Genomic DNA, 16,460 nt, shown 5'->3' on the forward strand with positions numbered 1-16,460 from the left:
GGCCAAAATGTATATAGGGCTGAAATGGGGAATGAGCCTATGTTTTGTAATAGCCTAATAATCAAAATATATACAAATTACAAAGTGAACTAAAGTTTACAAAACAATTTAGTGGAGTAAAAGTGTGCCTCTGATATGTAGTGGATTAGAAGTAAAATAAAAGTAAGTAAATGTACTTAGTTACATTACACCACTGTCCTGCAGGGCTCTTCACCATGTTAGCTTGTGGTGGACATTTTGCCACGGACGGACATCCAAAATGAGTGAGACAATAAATAATATTACCAGAAACGCAAAGAGCTATAGCCCTGCATGACCATATAGCATAGCATGTCTGTAACTCCTGAGAACCAAATGGAACCAAATGGACTTGGTTCCATTTGTACACCATCAGAGTTATGGGGGTCCTTGAAAATAAAATAAAAGTTTGAGAACCACTAGTATGTATAGGTAGCCTACTATTGTGTATAGTGTCATAGTTAGCTAATCTTAGTGTCATACATGTATTTGGCGCTGCACTGCGGCGACATGGACTAGGGCTACGCTTGCATGCGGGCCCTTTGTCTAAGACAAATTTCTTCCTCGGGAGACTATAATAAAGTATACAATACAATACATATATAGGCCTATTCCGAAGAAAATGTAAAAACTAAATCTAAATTTTGCCAAGGTGGACAAGTCGTTGACATGTTGATGACACTGGGCCCTGGTCCTCACTCATTCATGACATCAGAATTAAACCAGACAACAATGAATTACAGTGGCAGAATGACCAAACTCAGCCAGCACACACCCACACATTGACCACTCAACTGCAACGTAATAGAATGCTGTCCTCTACTGGCATTCTGCAAGCAGTGCAGCAACTTTGGTGGACATTTTGTTTTTCACTGTCTGTTACTAGGAATTACGAGGAAATTATGTTAATGTGAATGTGAATCTATTCTATATACGCAGAATAGAGCTATATCTTATCCAGATATTAGATACCAAGGAGGAGATGAATAATTATGATTAATTCCATGGGATTCAGTTCCTTGGGACAGTGCTGCCGAGCCTGGAGGCAATTAATGCCAATTAACTAACACCCTCCCTCCCCCCACCACAGCTCGTGCGCCCAATCATTCACTCACTCACACACACACACGCACGCACGCACGCACGCGCGCGCGCACGCACACACACACACACACACACACACACACACACACACACACACACACACACACACACACACACACACACGGCGCTTATTTTATTTATTAATAGGCCTACAAAAATGTATGTTAATATGACATTTTAACAGTGTAATGCCCTGACATAGAGCTGTTTACACAATGTTGTACCCCCCTATATATACTTTCCCCATTTTCAAGTTTGACACTTGACAAACGTTTTCTCATGCCAATAAAGATCATTAGAATTGAATTGAACATGTAATTGTAATGCCATCTTTGCGTTGCATTTGTTTTAATTAGCCTACGTCGGAATATTAGACTATAGTTTTATAAATCCAATAGCTTCTTTATTTAATATTCTCCTCATTTCAAACTCAAAGTTGTCGCTCGGAGCTATAGGTGACCGACGGCGGGGGGGGAAGAGGAGAGAGAAACTGACATTTTTGGGGGGAAGAAACAGCAGGACTCGAGCAGCCAAGCCAGCCAAGTCTCGCTCTGCTCAGAAGAATCTGAATAATAAGCAACTAAAAAATTATAAAGCCATAAATCATTTTTTGACTGCCCGGACACGCCCCCTGCCCCCCCCTCATTGGCCGGTGGTTCACCACGTCATCGGAGAGTGATTTAAATAGTCCGTCCGCTTGCGCAATTTGATGAATAGTGTAGCTGTCAAAAAGGAGAGGTAGTTGTTGGAGACAGTGGGACGCACGCGTTTGATGGATTCACACAGGATCTGATCTGCTGCATGCAAAGCCACCACCTCGTGTCACCCAATCTGAAAATAGATGTTATAGGCAGTATTTTATTATGGGATATGTGTTGTTCCAACGGAGTTTTCCAAACTAGTGCTCTTGCTCGACCTCGGACCACCGTCTAAAATACTTTGCTGTTTTCATTGCCTGTTGTCTTTTTGTCGGTTAGGCTACATATACGTGCGTGCTGCTGAACTGAAGGCGATGGATAACATTATCTTCATCGGAGCTGTTCTTCAACTGTAAACTACTATATTGTTATATAATCACCACGAAGCGACAGATTTGGTCTTAAAGGCGAAACTTTCTTCTCCACACGTATACAGTGTAAAAGGTAAGCATTTCTTCGGTCGGCATAAATTCAAGGTTAAAGAAGTGCTGTTTAAAGTCTTCTGGGACGAATTTACAGCATGCTTCTATATTCTATAGCCCCTGGGGTAAAGTAATGTTTTAATCATGTTATGTAAATGTGCCTTTTATTGCTTTTTATATTGCTTTTTCATTGAGATAACGTTAATTTGATTGAACTGGCACTTTTCCAACGTGCCACATTTTAGTGACTGTATTATGTTTGTACCCAATTGTGTGTAGGCCTATAGTGACTTCCATTGTGTGTGTTTTCAGCATTTGCATTAAGATACAGTGTTGATTTAATGCCATACACCTCGTTAATCATGCTGTTTAGGTTACTATACAGGCGAGTTAATATAGTTTAGTTATATTGGGGCAGATGTTCAATAGCAGCTACTGTATAACAAATGATGTTCCTCTGGTGAGCACAAATAGACCAATTCTTTACTTACTATGGCTACTGGATACAATTCATAACTCGCCATGTATAGCCTATACTACATGAGCCAATCATTTTGTTAACATGGTTGACCTATTATAGTGGTTTTCAACCAGTGGTCCTTGAGGCGGTTCCAGGTGGTCCCCAGCTATAAATGACGAACAGTTGGTAACCAAATGGACCCTTACATATCTTTAACTCTTGGTTCATTCGGTTCCATTGTACGTTCTCAAGAGTTAAATTATTAACATCTGCATTACTTAATTTACAAAAGATCAAATGTGTTTTTGATAAACGTTTGTCTCCTATCTATGTACCACATCAATACAGCATGGAATTGTGGACAAAATCATATCCAATGGCAACAAAATTCTCTTTTAGTTTTGGGTCGGAGGTGGTCCCTGACTCAAATGCTGAATGAAAAATGAAAAATAATGGGCCTTGATATGAAAAAGGTTGAAAACCACTGACCTATTTATTATATTACTGCTAAATTCTAAAGCATTCAAGTCTCCCATCCAGGGAAGATGTTGTTCAGAGCCAACTGATGCCGGCTAGTATAGAGCTTATATAAATGGTAAATGGTGCATTTATATAGTGCTTTTATCCAAAGCGCTCTCCATAGATTACATTCACCCATTTACACACAGAAGGCGGAGGAAAACATACAAGGCACCAACCTGCTCATCGGGAGCAATTGGGGGTTCAGAGTCTTGCTCAAGGACACACTAACTCTGGGGGGAGCCCGGGATCGAACCGGGAACCTCACGGTTTTCCCCATCCGGCCGCTCTACCGGCCACTCTACCCCCGCCCTGAGCCACAAGATGTTGTTCAGAGCCAACTGATGCTGGCTAGTATATTATGGGGCTTATATCGCCAGTAACCATATTATTATCGGCACCGTTGTAATACAATTAATTGTAATATTTGGTCCCAACCAGGAGCTCCTCAGGCTCAGACAGAGCCCATCATCTCATCATCATCATGGTGAACAGCCAGGTGGCGGGCGTGGTGCAGTCGGCCCCCAGGTCGTGTGCGGGATGCGGGGGGAAGATCGCCGACCGCTTCCTGCTCTTCTCCATGGATCGCTACTGGCACACTCGCTGCCTCAAGTGCTCCTGCTGCCAAGCACAGCTGGGCGACATCGGCACCACCTGCTACAGCAAAGGGGGCATGATCCTGTGTCGCGCCGACTACATCAGGTGAGTTTGGTTCTGGGGGGGGGGGATCGTTCCGGAATGCTCGCCTTAAAACACACTTTCCCCTCGTTGTTTTCCGCCGACCACTCGGTGGTGGGGGCGCTTAATTGTATTTGTTTTATACTGAGAATAAGGTTAGAAATACATTTGAGGTTAATTCAGCATATGGGGTTAAGTTTAGGAATGGGCGGGGTTAGGTTTTGGCACCGTTTTACTGAGGTTATAAGGTTAGGAATGAGGTTTGGTTTCCGTGTTTTAAGCATATAGTTTACTTGGGTTATGTTTAGGAACACCAGGCTGAGCAGTTCCGTCGTATGTACGCCCGGGGTGATTGTGTTTTGACACAGTATTCCTTCTGGGGGGGGGGGGGGGGGGGCTGGAGGAAGGAGAAGGATGACGAGGAGGTGGGTGGGCGCAGGGGGTGGAGATGAAGCCGGTGGTTTCCGAGGCCTGGAGGAGACTCAGTGACTGAACAATCTGTGTTTTGTGTTTGCAACGCAGACTGTTTGGGCACAGCGGGGCATGCAGCGCCTGTGGCCAGTCGATCCCAGCCAACGAGATGGTGATGCGGACGCAGGGGAATGTTTACCACCTCAAGGTAAAGATTGGTGCCGTCTCTCTCTCTCTCTCTCTCTCTCTCGCGCATCAGTATGCGCCACCGGCCGCCGCCGCCGCTGCTCTTTTGACAGAAAACATCTGGCCACATTTCAAATATCCACTGACCCTGCAAGTGCACTCGAAATATAACTTTTCTGGTGAACATCATGGTTTGCCTCGGAGCTATGTTTGATGGGCTTGTGCAGCTACAGTACATGCGATGATCTAGAACTCATGTCAAGAAACCCCCAAATGTATATGGCCGCGGACCGCCATCTGAAAAACGTTTGTGCCAGGGGCCCTATGAAGAAGACTTCAAAATGTTCGCAATTCCATGCTGTTGGCAAACATTGGTCAAAATAAGAATTATTCTACATTATCTAATTGTGTAGACTTCTTGTAAATTAAATAATGCAGATGTTTAGCAATAATTTAACTCCTGAGAGCGTAAATTGATTTCATTTTACACTCTCAAGAGTTAAAGATCTATAAAAGGTCCATTTTGGTTACCAACTCTCCACCATTTAGCAGGGGACCACCTGGAACCCCCTCAAGGACCACTGGTTGAAAACCACTCATCTAGACTTTGCTTCCTTCCCCCCCCCCCGCTGCTGCCTGCCTGCCTGCCACCATGCAGTGTTTCAGCTGTGCCACCTGTAGAAACAGACTCATGCCTGGAGATCGCTTCCACTACGTCAACGGCACAATCTTCTGCGAGCATGACAGACCCGGGGCGAACCTGCTCAGCAGCCACATGCCTCCACTTCAGAGTAACTCTGTGCTGACAGACCAGAAGGTGAGAGAGAGAGAGAGGCGCTGTACAGCCATAATATTACTGTACCGTCTGTACTGTACAGACAGTAGAGTACAGACTAGTCTATACTTTAGTCACAAATACAATTTGTTACTCTTATTTCTTAACCATATCATAACCCATGAAGTCCTGAGACCAGTTTTCTGAAAAACCTATGTTTATATATCAGTGGTTCTCAAACTACCGTGTTTCATGTCGAGGACCCCAAAAGATTATATGTATTTGGCCACCGACTCCCATCCGAAAATATGTTGTTCCAGGGACCCCCCAGAAGCAAAGATTAGAGTTACAAATGTTCCCGATTTCTAAAAAAAAAATTAAATACCAGATATACAAGCTGTATATACAAGTAGCACTGAGTGCCGCCCACAATGAGCTTGTATATCTGCTATTTTTCAATAGCTAAAGTATAAAATAATGGTTAACGTACGTTAAACGCTAAAGTGACACAGATGCGTTCCAGGTCTTAATGGGTTAAGCCCTATTTTACATTTAGTGGTACAATTATGTTGCACAATGAAAACAACCATTCTATAAGCTAAAGGCCTATTCATACTAGGTGACTAGGTTTTAGGTGACCAACCACCAAAACGGTGGTTAGTAAAAACAAGAGAGATGTTTGGGGTGAGCGGTGAGTCGCTTACCACCGTTACGTCATGCTGTAATTTTCGGTGGCCACCGTATCGCCTAAAACTGGAGTATGAATAGGACTTTACAAATCGTCACATTTGTTTTGAGCTATATATATATATATACTGAGCTATAATGCGTAGTTGTGTTACTGGTACTCAAGCACACTGTTTTGAGCTGATACCAGATTAATTGGTTATAATAATATTATAATATACTAGTGCATATTCTAATCAAAACATAGCAAAAGGAGAACACCCGCAAGGCAAGCCCCAAACCAGGAATGGTACAAAGATTCTTACGGACAAACAATAATAAAACCAGCAGTCAGCAGATACACGTTAATTAAAATATGGGAACACTAGTTAAGATGCTAATGTCGCCTTCAGTGTGACATTTGAGCAAGGTGATCTAGGTATGGCTGCCATATAACATAGAACTTGTTTGAATTGTCCGTCATATCATAGCGAATTTTCTCCATGTGTCGTATACAAGTACGTTCAGTTAACCAGGTCTGAAGTGAGGTACTTCATCTGATTTCCAGAGTCTTAGAATCACTTTTCTTTTGCAATTACCATACATCATTGCATTTTGTACAGAAACATTGTGACCCAGAACCAATCTGGGTCAGGTTCAAACACACATCCATAAACATCTGAAAACCATTTAAATATATCACACCAAAATGTATACAATTTGTTTATCATTGTAATAATAATATTGTGGGATTTCTTTGGTGTATAGGTTGTGAATCGTGATCGCGATGCATATTTCTGTTGTCTAAATTAACACAGCAATTAGCAATCACTTAAATCACTGAACTACTTGAAAATGAACAGTAGTCTGACTTCTCACTACTACGCATGAGTCCAAGTGATTTCCCATACCTAGATATGTATCGATATCAGACTAAGGACTTCTGGTTATTAGCATGATATAACATTGTTCATCCATATCGCTCAGAGCAAATACTCCGGAGCATATTATGGAGCAGATTGCATTCAGGAGCTTTTCACCTTTGACACATGGCAGAGGATTTCCTGTCCAATGTGTGTAGTCTGTGTGAGGGGTACAATGGGTAATTGGGTATATATATATATATATATATATATATATATATATATATATATATTCTTTCAGAGCGAGTTTATAACTCAAATCTTTGCTACTAGGAGGGTCTCTGGAACAACATATTTTCAGATGGGGGTCAGTGGCCAATGTCATATGTATTTAGAGTACTTGACATGAATATGTTTGAGAACCACTGACATAGAAACATGGGTTTTTCTGAAAACTGTCAGGATTTAGAAAGCTTTTTTTTTTTTACTTCGACGTCGGGCCTAAATGGGTTAAGTTGCGTTAAACAAATGTTTATTACTTGACGTTTATGGTATACCTTAGCAGCATTTTTCTTCCCCTTTCTCTTGAACCTAGGTTTGCTGAATGCACAACACAACAGAACAGTTCCTTCACTTCCTCATCTGACCGTCCATACTTCCCGTCTCTTGACCTGCTCCTGATGCTATTGTTGTGGAAACCGTCGTCTGTCCAGTCTCTCACACAGTCAGGAGGACAATTGTCTCTTCTCACCCTGTTAACCTAAGATATACACACCCTTCTTCTCTATCACCCTCTCTCCCTCAGAGACGGTGTCTCTGCGTTAAAAAAAAGAAAAAAGCATTACGATGCATGTTGTGTTCAATGTTAGGGGTGGTCTGTCCTTGGCTGCAAAGACTCATGTTAGGACCGTAAGGGCAAGGCCGGTGTCCCTCAGTCAGGACTAAGGCAATACAGGAACGTCATAAGGAAACTCCCCCCCCCCCTAATCCTTGCCTTCAACGGGAAGAAGGAAGAAAGACTATCATGTGAATACGGACCACCCTTAAGAGACTATTACCAACAATCCATTTGTGCCAGGTGGCATTTTTACTCCCCAGGGTGTCTGTATGTATGTATATGTCTTCTTTGGTGATCCTGGCCCTTTTCTGTCGCGTGTGCTAAATCTCAGATCTTATACACAAGGTTTGACCTTGTACAACGATGGGTGTCTGATTTAAGATGAGAAAATGCAAATTAGTTTATTTTATATAATTAAGGTATTGTTTTTTTCTCTGTAAAAGAGTTATATTTCTTATCTCGTCGGAAGCCCGTTCAGTGTGTCGAAATAATTGATGTAAAAAAAAAAGAAAGAAAATAAATATGTTATTGTAACATATATCGTTGGTGTAAAAAAGTGAGATGTTTTGGAAGTCCCTTTTTTAGCTGCGTCAGAGTGCCGTTGTGGTATTACGTGGGGGGGACCGCGCGTGCGCGCGCTTGCTCTCTCTCTCTCTCTGTAGCCCTGTATGGTGAATACATGGTTGATTACCCCGAGGAATGGAATTAGGGGGCTTGAGCTCTGACCATTTACAGAAGCAATTAAACATGAGCTGTGTATCTGTGCTGCTGGAGCCCCTGGGAGGTTGAACTTTGGGCATATCCCGTGGTTGACTGGCTGGCTGGCTGGCTGTCTGACTGTCTGATTGGCTGGCTGGCTGGCTGTCTGACTGTCTGATTGGCTGGCTGGCTGTCTGTAATAAAGCCTAATCTGAGAGCAGGCTAATTAAAGGGGAGTTAACCCCCCCCCCACCCCCCAAATGCATCCAGGGCATTTGGAACAATCTGATGTATTTACTGTTTACCATGTCGCAATTAAAAAGCACACAAGCACACACATAGCCTAGTTTTCGCCTCTCACCTCTTTTGTTCTTTGCCACCACCATGTCTATGAGATCTGAATGTTTCTTTAAATGGTTCAGCATATCCGTTTTTCCAATTTGCGGCAACTTTGCATGCGTTACTTAAATGCACTGTAAAAACCAAAGTCTCGTCGTACCTCCGGAGGTTGAGAGTTAATCTCGGTGCGATAGCTGCGGTGGAATACACACAGTGGAGTGAAAGAAAACATAAGATAGCATCTGCTCTACTTTCACACCTTGCCTGGGAGCGTGGCAGCCATCAAACTTGCACCTTAATACGCTTAGCTATTTCAAAAGTCCCACTTGTCACGGTAAGGTGCTGATACGGCATCAATTATTTATTCCACGTCTGATCGGAGAAAGCGTCACTGCAAATTCATTAACGTATGCAAATGATTACAATTACAATTATCTTTGTATCGCGATGACGGAGAAATAAAAACCTCGGCACATTCTCCCCGACGAGTCCCTCTGCTGCACCACCAACTTACACTTTGCATTCAAACCAATCAAGCCTCATCTGCCTCTTCCTAATTAGCCGGAACGTTTTCAGATGCCAATTAGCAGGGTCTCATGAAAAGACTCTTTGGCAGGAGGCGTCGTCTTTTATCAGAGCTTCTGCAGGTGTGTGTGGCTCACCATGTAGCCTAGTGTCATAGGAAAGTGTTTATTCCCGCTAATTAATCATATTAACACATGCAGATGAGTGTAATTGCCTGAGCTCCTCCGCCTCATGCTGCGTGAAGACATCACGAGATGAGCCGGGGATATTTTTACGCTTTCTTTTTTTTTTACACTCCGTGACGGAAGAAGAAGAAGGGAAAGAGGAGACCAGTATGCAGAGAGAGGCCTCCTTCCATCCAACCCCGGCAACTCCTACGATACAGTTCCAAGATGGTAGTATGGACGCCATCTTTGTCAGGCCCTCAGCTCTCTTTTGCGACACTGATCTGCTGGTCTCAATGACAACAGTATTCCAGTGAGATCATTATTAGATCATCACATTGCTGAGTGTTAATTGGAACTCTTGAGAGTAGAGTCACACTTGTAACTTACCAAATGGACCCTTTTTACGGGTCCATTTGGTTACATTTGTATGCTCTCAAGAGCTGCGGAAGAGCTGCAGACTTGAGGGGTGTGGTTGGCTGCAGTCAGTGTTCCGTGCTGGAATGAGCTGCCTATCCCTTCACAGTGTGGTCATCATAATATGTGGACCAGAGATGTATTGTAAGAATACACAGATGATCAATGTCCGCCAGGGTTTCCTTTTTTGCACCTCAAACATGTTTTTCAGGCTGTGTTTAAGTTGTAAGGGAAGCTTTCATTGTGGGAGAATCAAGTGTTGGCCTCATATAATTACACACTAACTACTCGAGAAGAATGGAACTTTCCTTTTGCAAGCACCTCAGAACAAACATTCATTTGACCCCAATGTGAACTAGGCTAGAGAGGTATGTGCGGTGGAATTCATTGCCAAGTCGTGTGTGTGTGTGTGTGTGTGTGTGTGTGTGTGTGTGTGTGTGTGTGTGTGTGTGTGTGTGTGTGTGTGTGTGTGTGTGGTGTTGAATGCTGATGGACAGGTATGACCGCAGCGGACTATATTTTTCAGGCCTACCTTCCTTCAGACACAAAGTTTGAAGATTGATGTTGTTGCTCAGCCTCAGCTTACAATCTGGTTTTGGCAGTTTTCAAATCTCGAAGAATGTAAATGGCGTGGTGCATGGCGCACGTTAAAAGGAATTCAGCTAAGGCTATGCTGAGAATCCCGCTGAAAACCGTGCATGCATGCATGCAGTGAAGTCTGCCAAAGCTATTCTTGGTATCTTCCATGAATCCAATCCCTCCGCGCCCAGATGGCTCGTGACAAGGAGCCGAAAACAACTTCCACAATAATATACACCCCAATTTGTCGTTAGCGCTCAGACAAGCCACTATATTGTACATATGATCCCCCTGTGTTGGTGTGGTGGTTGCATAATCTACACAGTCAATCAGTGAAACATCAGACATGACTTGAGCATGTGGTCATGTGGGGGGGGACGGGACCGTGTAGAGACAGGCATGTTCCAGGCCCGTGATTCACTACCGTCTCAGGCAATGGGAGTAAAAGAGCATGTCTTTAATGACAAAGAGAGAGACGACTTTTACAACTCGGTGCCTCGCGCGGGAATGTCAGGCGAAGAGGGGGGGGGGGGAGAGAGAAGAGGAAGAAAGTTCTCGTGGCCAATCGGAACGCTTTGAATAATTAAAGTGATCGGCTTAATTAGCTCAATTACGTTAATTTGACCACGGAACACGGCCATATGGTGAAAGGAAACAAAAGAGGGGGGAACTAATTAAAAGTAAAATAATGAGGATTTTAATTAACTGGCTCCCCAGACAGCAGAGCGCGGGGATCAGGAGCCTGCTACCATAATTAAAGTGCTGTAACGCTGGCAACATCTCTCCCCTCTTTCTTATATCTGTGAGGGCTCTATCCATCTAATTAAATCTGTAAATAAATTAGCAACATTGGAGGGTTCCTGCTTGACTTAACACCGCCTGCAATCCACCCCCCACCTTCCCAATAACACGCTCACCTTACTTTCAGACACTACTCCACTGCCAATGTGTATAGGCATAAGGTTGGGAGAAGGTCTGTCATTAGCAGCAGGTTGTGGGTAGAGGATATATGTTTTTGTGTCACTCGGTTGTGCTTGAGCAGTGTTGTCTGCGTCTGGGCTTCCTCCCCCTTGTGAACGCAGAATATCTTCCCAAAAAAGGAATAGGAACACATGAAGGGTGTGTGGCAGTGGCTCACGGGGTATAGATATAGATATAGGAACACATGAAGGGTGTGTGGCAGTGGCAGTGGCTCACGGGGTGCAGAGCGGCCGCTTGGCAACCGGAAGCTTCCCGGTTTGATCCCGGGCTCCCCCAGAGTTGGTGTATCCTTGAGCAAGACTGAACCCCTAATTGCTCCCTATGAGCAGGTTGGTGCCTTGCATGGTTTCCTCTGCCATCGGTGTATGGATGTGTATGTGCATGTGATTCACACAGGGCAATGCAATAATGCACAATATAATATAAAAGGGGCCTTGGATAAAGGCGCTATATTAATGCACCGTTTACCTTTAAAAAATGTACCATTTATATGTATAGAGTACTATAGACTGTCAGATCAGGGCACAACGCTATTTTCTGTCATAGTGTAGGAGTAAAGGGAAAGATAAGGGTGATTTCTGTCATAGTGTAGGAGCATATAGGGAAAGATAAGGGTGATTTCTGTCATAGTGTAGGAGCATAGGGAAAGATAAGGGTGATTTCTGTCATAGTGTAGGAGTAAAGGGAAAGATAAGGGTGATTTCTGTCAGTGTAGGAGCATAGGGAAAGATAAGGGTGATTTAACGCTAATTCGTCTAAAAGTGCCACATTTTGCACAGATGTAGCCCAAGGCCTGCTCGAATGATTTAACTAGGGCGCCCGAGCTGGCGACCTTTGGGGCCACAGTGACCAAATCCATATGGCCACCATTAGCAACCTATATAAGGCAATAATTTCTAAATTTCATTATGCTTTAAGTAGCATGTGACATGTCAAACTAGGGGGTTTTCATGATTCTGAATCCATTCCAAGCATTACTTTTGCACAAAAAACAATCCTTGGGCTAAATTCGGCCATAGCTGCTTGCCCAAATGTGCTGACCTCGTCACATTGTGATGGCGTCTATGGCCGTTTTTAGTCCAACGATTCAGAATCATGAAAACCCCCTATAGTTTGTCACGTCACGCTACTTAAAGCATAACGAAATTTAGAAAGTATTGCCTTATATATAGGTTGTTAATGGTGGCATTATGGATTTGGCCGCTGTGGCAACCCCAAAGGACGCCGGCACGGGCGCCCTAGCTAAATCATTAGAGCATGCCCTCGGCTACATCTGTGCAAAATGTGGCACTTACGAATTTGAACAACGTATCCTTATGCTCCTCAACTATCAGAGCCTATTCATATATAACATAATACCTCTCTGTCTCCGAAAAAAGATATATGCCCTCGCTCAGCATCCCTATTGCGACTGCTGCTACACCTTTTCCTCCTCTGTGCACACCACAGTCAACGTGGTGACCCCCCCCCCCCCCTCCAGAAGCGCAAGGGGTTTTCATTAAAATGCATTCAGATTGACAAGAGACTTATTTGCATATTAAATTAACAACCACTTAAGAGTTCTGAGCTGAACTGTTACACTGCCAGCTCCGAGTAAATGAGGAGCGAGCGTGCGCTCCACTGTCATTATCCACGTTGTCACTGTACGACATGGTTGAGGAACGGTGTTCCTGTGAGGGGGGAGAGAGAGAGAGAGAGGTCACGGAGGGAGAGAGAGAGAGAGGGAGAGGTCACGGAGGGAGAGAGAGAGAGAGGGCACGGATAGAGAGGGAGAGAGGGCACGGAGGGAGAGAGAGGGGGCATGGAGACAGAGGGAGAGAGAGGAGAGTGAAGGAGAGACAGAGGGAGAGAGGGCATGGAGACAGAGAGAGAGAGAGAGAAGGAGAGAGAGGGCAAGGAGACCCGAGACCACCCGCTTCGAATGCCATCAACCGATAATCACTCGAATGCAATGGAGCCAGCAGGCTCGCCTGGAGTCTACTGGCTGCTTAGGAAACACGGAAGTGAAATTGCTGCCACCGAAGCAAAAACATTGTGAAATGGGGCCGGTTAAGACTGATATGAGATTAGGGGATTTATGTGGCCGGTTAAGACTGATATGAGGTTAGGGGATTTACGTGGCCGGTTAAGACTGATATGAGGTTAGGGGATTTACGTGGTCGGTTAAGACTGATATGAGGTTAGGGGATTTACGTGGCCGGTTAAGACTGATATGAGGTTAGGGGATTTACGTGTATAATAAGGGATAATCCATTCATTGTCAATTTAATGTTTGTGAATATAGGAGCCCCTCGAAAATAAAAAGAAAGAAAAAAGTCTGAGACTGAGGTTAGGGGTCAGGGTTTGGATGACGCGACCAGCGCCGTGTGGGACGTCTCCTCGTTTCCTAATCGAGCCTTTGAGTGATCGCATTCGAGTGATAAGTAACCTGGTGATTATCGGTTGATTTGAATCTGCTATGGCAGTGGTTCCCAAAGTGGGGTCCGGGGACCCCCAGGGGTCCTTGAGAGAGTTCCAGGGAGTCCCCAGCTAAATGATATGTTTGGGCCCAAATGGACCCTTATAGGTCTGTAACTCCGAGAGCGTACAAATGGACCCTAACGGGTCCATTTGGTTCCATTTGTACACTCTCAGAGTTAAATTAACATTGATTTTAAATTGGGAGATAGAAATGCCATTAAATGGGCGTCCGTAGACGTAATGCATGTCAAACTGGGGGGTCCTTGAAATTAAATCTCTGCTAGAGCCTTAAAACTCTTCTCTTATGGGGGTCCCTGCAGGCATATCTCTTCAATAGGGGGTCCGCTGGCTAATTAGTGTCAATATGTGGGTCCTTGACATGGAAAGGTTTGGGAACAGAGGGAGAGAAAGGAGAGTGAAGGAGAGAGCACAGAGACAGAGGGAGAGAGAGAGGAGAGACAGATCAGAGGTTTCCAACATTTTCTGGATCAGGCCAGCTGGGCCCACTTGAATATCTTGTGTTCACGGCCAAGGGCCACGTCGTGCATAGTTCACAGTTTATTTAAATGATGTAGTATACTTTAAGTAACGGTTTTTAACACATGTAGTGCTGAGGTTTTCAATCGTGAAACTATAACTTCACTGCGGGAGTTTTTTTCCACTATACCTTTTAAAGAATCATGCAGTCGTTGACGTTAAAGTAAATCCGTTTCATGACAGTCTGCCTTGAAATAGTGCCGTCGCTTGTCATAGTGTCCAAAAGTATTCCAACGGCCCGATCAGCAGCAAGAAGCGAGCACAGCGCGACACGGAGGCTGCCATGACACTCAAACTGCTAAGTTCCTTTCGGTTTTAAAGAAGAAATACCATGACATTTTTGTTTAGGCCTACATTATTTTTTAAATGTTAGTGTTTTGCCAATTATTCGGGGACCCTGCACTTGCAATGTCCTCAAGGCCCACTGCATGGGGTCACGAGGACATTGCAAGTGGCCCACAGGTGGGGAATAATCGCAGAGTAATTAGTCAGTGCAGTTAGTTGGCCCGGCTGCCCGTGTTCCTACATCCAACACAACACAACACGTGGTCACAGTGGAGCCACCAGTCGAGCTGGTTGTGCCGTGGGACGCTCCCAGGTGTGGCTCTCGCCAACGGGGGTGTTGTATCGATACAAAACATGGCAGGCAGGCCGTGGGAGACCCCCGGGGTAAGTGTTCTCACAGGAGAGACACAGAAGACAGCTGCCGAGAGAGAGAGAGAGAGAGAGAGAGAGAGAGAGAGAGAGAGAATTCTACTACACCAATTTACCAACCCTTTTCCCCGAAGTGTTTACTCATTATACCTGGAACTGCTCAACAGGCATCACTTGCAGGCTAACTATTCTGCTATTCAGTGAATCCCTGGAAAACAGCAGTGGGCCACCCAAGGGCTGACTACATTTCCTGACATAATGTACCATCGGACTATAACAAAGTCACATATACGCATCGCATTTAACCCATTCTGACCTGAGATCAGATTCATACCAGGTTTCCACTGGACACACACTGGTCTGATGAACCCATTCTGACCTGAGATCAGATTCTAAAAATGTCAGTCGTTCTTTGAATTTTTCAAAAATAGCAGACCTACAAGCTCGTATCGCGCCACTCGGTGGCGCGATATGAGCTTGTAGATCTGCTATTTTTCAATAGGTAAAGCATAACATGATGCTAACACCAAAATGGGTGCCCGGTCAGAATGGGTTAAACTATTATAATTAACTATCATCAGCTATATTTAATATCAATGGTCAGGTGTGTGCTGTGAACAAAAAGTGTATCTCAGCTTTTTTCAGCCTTATGTCACATTACCAAATGTAATCAGACGAGCAAGGTAAAAAAAAAAATCATAATACAATTCAGGTGTGTAGCTGTGGGCCGTATACAATTCGTCCCTTTTGACACCCCTGAGTCATGAAAGCATCAATACTGCTGCTGCATTATAGCAATACTCCGTTACTGTGAAGTCTGGAATTCAAAATGTACTTGAGTAAAAGTACAAAATGTACGGCAAATTCAACGTTTGTGTTTTTGGGGCTCCCATGTGTTTTCTATCCCCACAAATAACCAATTTTGAACAATCAGGCGTTCATATCATATGGGTGCTTTAATGTAAATTGCTCTCAGGAACAGCTCAACTGATTTTGTCCTCATCGTGATGTCATCGTTTACAATGTCTGCCATTGTTGATTTTCCAAGCTGGCATGGAATGGAAACAAGCCTGGTTTTATCTAGCATCAGTATTAGAATGACTCAAATATTAAATAATCTGCATATCAGTACCCCCACCACCTCAGGACATTGTGGCATTGCAGCTAAAACTGCTTTCAAAGTCCAGAAAGAAATGACAAGGACTGGTTATATCAGAGTGGTGATTGAGGCTCAAACCATTAGAAATAAGTTTGAGGGACATAGACAATATGATATTAAATATTAAAAACTGTTTTAAAATGCATGTTATTTCTGCTTTAACTACCTCCAACTGGCTAATCACAGCGTGCATTTTGGTTACCACACTGCTCCGGGCAGCGCACCCCCCGCGCCTCCGCCTCCCAGTTCTGCTGCCCCTTTTTCCTGTCACGTTTTCTTACTTTATACCTGATGTAAACAAGTCTTAG

General features: G+C 44.0%; 1 protein-coding gene across 1 annotated transcript; it reads left to right on the forward strand.

Annotated features, from left to right (window-relative positions):
* The first annotated feature begins 1,847 nt into the window (after positions 1–1,847).
* On the forward strand, positions 1,848–8,198 carry LOC308316658 (LIM domain transcription factor LMO4-B). The gene is made up of 5 exons (XM_080765355.1): positions 1,848–2,264; positions 3,663–3,923; positions 4,422–4,518; positions 5,155–5,313; positions 7,396–8,198. Exons 2-5 carry the CDS (start codon positions 3,706–3,708, stop codon positions 7,402–7,404), a joined length of 483 nt encoding a protein of 160 aa, XP_080621481.1. The 5' UTR covers positions 1,848–2,264; positions 3,663–3,705; the 3' UTR covers positions 7,405–8,198.
* The last annotated feature ends 8,262 nt before the right edge of the window (positions 8,199–16,460 follow it).

The sequence above is a fragment of the Protomyctophum bolini genome, assembly GCF_963924005.1.
Source record: "Protomyctophum bolini genome assembly, chromosome: 6".
NCBI lineage: Eukaryota > Metazoa > Chordata > Actinopteri > Myctophiformes > Myctophidae > Protomyctophum > Protomyctophum bolini.

Coding starts and splice junctions, on each gene's coding strand:
- LOC308316658 (XM_080765355.1), top strand. CDS start 3,706: ATGGTGAACAGCCAGGTGGCGGGCGTGGTGCAGTCGGCCCCCAGGTCG. Junction 3,924..4,421: donor TGTCGCGCCGACTACATCAG/GTGAGTTTGGTT, acceptor TTTGCAACGCAG/ACTGTTTGGGCACAGCGGGG. Junction 4,519..5,154: donor GGAATGTTTACCACCTCAAG/GTAAAGATTGGT, acceptor GCCACCATGCAG/TGTTTCAGCTGTGCCACCTG.